At 44.2% G+C, this 5,177-nt stretch overlaps 1 protein-coding gene across 1 annotated transcript in view; it reads right to left on the reverse strand.

Moving 5' to 3' along the window:
* Positions 1 to 1,476, reverse strand: part of LOC119274987 (Golgi to ER traffic protein 4 homolog) — a 6,718-nt gene extending 5,242 nt beyond the window's left edge. The window contains exons 1-3 of the mRNA XM_037555762.1: positions 1,294 to 1,476; positions 865 to 944; positions 204 to 282 (exon numbers count right to left, since the gene is read on the reverse strand). Of these exons, the coding sequence (XP_037411659.1) occupies positions 204 to 282; positions 865 to 944; positions 1,294 to 1,359 (225 nt within the window). The 5' untranslated portion in view covers positions 1,360 to 1,476. The remainder of the gene's footprint in view (positions 1 to 203; positions 283 to 864; positions 945 to 1,293) is intronic.
* Positions 1,477 to 5,177: the final 3,701 nt, after the last annotated feature.

Here is a 5,177-nt window from a genome sequence, read left to right on the forward strand (position 1 = left end):
CAGAGAAATGCTATGGAGGGAGAAAATCCATGCCTTAAAATAACCAAGACAGCTTTCAGGTTTTTTTTGCTCGTTGTATAGCCTCTGGATTCGAAAAGGAAATGTGTGCAGTTGGGTAATATCATACAGGAAAAGATGAATTAATAAACATCTTTGGACAACAACTTTTAACTCGGCAGAAGCCAATAAGGCAAAGAGTTAACCTGTCCATGCTTCAACTGGATTGTAGCTCCTGACTGAAGGATGTCCAAGCCTTCCGAATACTTTTGACAAGTAATGTATCTGCATGTAATGACCAAAAAATAAGTCAAAACAGCGACCTGATGTTCGGTCCTTGATCAACAGACACAAGCACGAAACTAATTTTGTTTATCCTGAAGCTACAGTTATGTGATTACTCAGTGGAATACTCATTTTGCACTCAGCCTAAAACATACATGCACATTCTGTGTGAATAACAATGGCCATTGTCATCTCGAACATAACTCTGGTATTCATATTAGGATTATATCCACATGCAAAGATCCTGGTCATTGATTTACTTTGATTTTCTTCAAGTACGTCCTGGCATGAGCTTATTTTAAGATGTTGCATCTGTTGCCAGTTTGCCATAGTTACACACAAACTAAGCACAACAATGATGTCTCACACTGAACGAGTATAGTTAATCCAATGATGTCTCACACTGAACTCATATAGTTGATCTAATTAAATTAACGTGAAAAGGTAATGGCTGGTTTCTGTTGAAATATGTTAATAATAATATGCAAGTACAAGAATGTGCAATATGGTTGAAACTTTAAATAGTGAAAGGCTGAAGGCCTGAAGGGAGCCAGCTACCGCTGCTTCCGTTAAATTGGATACCTTGCACTGGTAGACTTGTACATTTGTTGGGCCTCGTAGTAACTTCCCCCTTCCACCATCTTCTCAAACCTTTCAATTGTCTGAAAAACACAACGCATGATTACGAAAATTGATGATAAACTACCTACAAGCCGGCCCTATACAGCCAAGCGATTCCACCGAACTAATTTCAACATCTCGTGTAACCGAGAAATTGAACACGGATTCGCTGCTTGAACCCTAATTTGAACAAAAATTATACAACGGGAGGCAACTCCTCCACGGCGCAGTTGCGGCGCCGCAAACCGAGATCCGACCCGCGAATCGCCCAACACGCCCGCACGCTCTCGTCCCAATGCGCGCACGCACACACAGACGCGGGCGCGCGCGAGTGCGGGCGGAAGCAGAGGGGGGCGGGGAACGGGGAGGCGGGGCGGGGGGATCCCTCACCTTCTGGGGAGGCGGCAGGTCGCGGCGCGAGGCCGACCTCATGTTGAGGCTCATGGACCGAGACATGGCTCTCCGGCGAGCGCGGCGGCGTCGGCGGTGATCGGAATCGCGGCGTCCCGCTGCGCGAAATCGCCTCGGAGACGAGCTGGGCCACCGGCGTCGGAACAGAACAGGGGATTTTGGGCGGGTGGGCGGGCGCTTATCGTGCTGGCGCGAATCTTAAAGAGCTTCTCCGTGTTGCGCTCCCGTTTGGTCTTCGAACCACATCCGGAATTAACTCGTTTCTCCGGGTTATTGTACTTCTCCGTTTTACATGTGCCAAATTCTGGGAAAGGAGGAAAAAAACTAGATTGGTCGGCAATTTGATGAGAAACTAACCTACAAGCCGGCCCTATGAATGAAATGCCTAGGAAGATATAATAAAGGTGCTCATGTGTGACCCTCACGTGCATTTAGGGCTGTAAAAAAAAGCTCGAGGCTCGTCGGTCGCTCCAGATCAATTCTTATTTGGATTCGACTCGTGATCGACTTGAAAAAAATTAGTTGAATATGGTTGCTTTATATAACTTGATCGAAAAACGGGCTGATCTTGAGCTAACACTGGCACACGCGATTTTAACTTGAAGATGGATAGAATATAATTATATTAAATAATCCTAATACATATTAACGGAAAATATGAAAATTGTGTAATCTTTCTCTCTTTTATCTACTAGCAAGCATGGAAGCTTACTTAAGCATGAAGAAAATTTAGGGCAATGCTATGTGGTCAGCCGTGTGTTCAATATCGTTTATGGTAAAGGTCATGTAAGACGGGGCTCCCGCAATGGCGATTGGGCTGGCTCCCTGTAGCGACCAGACCTCAAATAATCTGATCTCTGTGCATCAATGTCATCCCCTGATCGGTAATGCTGACACGCACAGTACTTGAAGGATTTATAACAGAGTAGCAATCACACACTTATTACATCGAATGTCTCAAAAGAGAACTTATTACAATAAATATGGCTTAAGGCCATCTAAATACGATAACAGCGAAAGGCTTGGAAGATAAAGTGAGTCCATCAACTCCAACGGCATCACTGAGTGAAAGATCACGACCTAAGGCACCTTACTTGTCGTCTGAAAAGTCTGCAACATGAACGTTGCAGCTCGAAACGGGTCAACACATGGAATATGCTGGCAATGTAACACAAGAGAGTAATGAACGGAATAATGCTATCACTACATGCATACATGGCTGGTGGAAAGCTATAATGGTTACAGTTTTGCATAAAGCCAATTTTTCCCTATAACAAAGGAATAAATTTTATTTAAATATCATGGTGGTCGTTAAATATTGAGAAGGTTTACCCAACTCAATCCCAATTAAGCATCATCATTGAACCCAATCAAATTATATTAAGAGTGATGAGATCCACGGGATAATCCAAGAACCGGATACTCAAGATGTCCATAACGAGGGACACGGCTAACCATGATTAGTTTGTACACTCTGCAGAGGTTTGCGCACTTTTCCGCACAAGACTCGAATACATCCATGGTCAGAGATTCGAGACACAGTCTTTCTGAAACAATAACTCTTTACTCTGGGTGGACAGTTACACCTACTTTCCCCTACATCTGCTAGACCACCACTGAAAGAAGTCTTGCAACTTACTCAACTATGCTAGAGCCCATAATAGCTTGTGGCTGCACACGGAAGTTTCTAGCATGAATAATCTTATGATCCCTTTGAGCCTGGGTGGCGATCCATAGGAGAATCACACGGTACCCCGGGATTTCCAAAAAAACAGGCAACACTGGGTTCCCCAGGTGCCTCAATCCACCCAGATGTGTATTAGAGTAGCCACCTCAAGTTAACCATTAAATAACAATACTCACATCTGTCATAGATACAATCATTCAATCCACGTCTACAAGCATAGCATAGCAATATAAGCAACGTATAAGTAACTTTCAAAGGTTTGATAATAAACAGGACAATAGGTACTACCTCATCTACTTCCCAAAACCCACATGTTAATCAGATCCTAACCATGCAATTGTTTGAGGATCAATCTAATGCAATAAAAATGGGTAGTAAAGAGGTATGATCAACGTGTTACTTGCCTTGCTGATGATCCGTGTAATCTAGAGATCGTAGTAGCACGCTTCGCACTCCGGTTACTCTATCACAAACAAACAAGCATACAATAAGCACTCAACTAGAAGCACGAGTAAAAATCAAATAAGAGATCTAACCAGAAAGTTCAACTTAAGAACTCCGGTTTGCAAAAAGAATCAAATCAAATGAAGCAACAAAACTCAAACTGCGAAAGAAACAAGCTTCGTTTACTAATCTGGACTTAAGTCAAATTTTACAGTAGTAAAAACTTGTTTAAGTTGGTTAAACAGAAAGAGGGCTTCGAGACGAAACTCTAGGCGCTTGAATCGCCTGATTCCGATAAACGAGCGAAAAGATAAACTAAAACGAAAATCATGGTAGAAATCGTGATTGAAAATAATCGCGGAAAATCCTTGGAAAAAAAAACCTGACGAACAGGCTAACGATCGAACGTTCGCTGTCTGCGGCTAACGAGTGAACACTGTTCGTTAAAACGAACATACGCACGGACGTCCGCTATTGAGACTAAACCGAAAAAAATAAAACCGGTCTAATAAAAAACGAAACTAGGGTTTAAATAAAAACCGGTCGATTTTTACCTAAACCGGAAAAAAACCAGCGGCGGATCGGATCAGGACCGGCGGCTTCGGCGGCGTCTCCGGCGAGGTGAGGCGTTGCGGAGCGACGGCGGTTCGCGGCGGCGGCGGCGAGCGGCGGGGCTGGCGGTGCGGCTCGGGTGGTGGTGGAGGTCGGCGACGGCGGCTATTTAAGAGGGGGGCGGCGCTAGCTTGGGGAAGGAGGCGATGATACGTCTCCAACGTATCTATAGTTTTTTATTGTTCCATGCTATTATATTACCCCTTTTGGATGTTTATGGGCTTTATTTTACACATTTATATCATTTTTGGGACTAACTTACTAACCGGAGGCCCAGCCTGTATTGTTGTTTTTTTTGCCTATTTCAGTATTTAGAAGAAAAGGAATATCAAACGGAGTCCAAACGGAATGAAACCTTCGGGAGCGTGATTTTTGGAACGAACGTGATCCGGAGAACTTGGAGTGCAAGTCAAGAAGAAAACGAGGCGGCCAGGAGATAGGAGGGCGCGCCCACCCCTCCTGGGCATGCCCCCTGTCTCCGGGGCCCCACAGGCGGCCACCGACGTACTTCTTCCTCCTATATATACCTACGTACCCCGAAAACATCCAGAGAGCCAACGAAAAACAATTTCCACCACCGTAACCTTCTGTATCCGTGAGATCCCATCTTGGAGCCTTCGCCGGCGCTCTGCCGGAGGGGGAATCGACCACGGAGGGCTTCTACATCAACACCATAGCCCCTCCGATGAGTTGTGAGTAGTTTACCACAGACCTTTGGGTCCATAGTTATTAGCTAGATGGCTTCTTCTCTCTTTTTGGATCTCAATACAATGTTCTCCCCCTCTCTTGTGGAGATCTATTCGATGTAAACTCTTTTTGCGGTGTGTTTGTCCAGATCCGATGAATTGTGGGTTTATGATCAAGTTTATCTATGAGAAATATTTGAATCTTCTCTGAATTCTTTTATGTATGATTGAGTTATCTTTGCAAGTCTCTTCGAATTATCAGTTTGATTTGGCCTACTAGATTGATCTTTCTTGCCATGGGAGAAGTGCTTAGCTTTGGGTTCAATCTTGCGGTGTCCTTACCCAATGACAGAAAGGGTTGCAAGGCACATATTGTATTGTTGCCATCGAGGATAAAAAGATGGGGTTTATATCATATTGCATGAGTTTATCCC

Source organism: Triticum dicoccoides, chromosome 3B (assembly GCF_002162155.2).
Source record: "Triticum dicoccoides isolate Atlit2015 ecotype Zavitan chromosome 3B, WEW_v2.0, whole genome shotgun sequence".
Lineage (NCBI taxonomy): Eukaryota > Viridiplantae > Streptophyta > Magnoliopsida > Poales > Poaceae > Triticum > Triticum dicoccoides.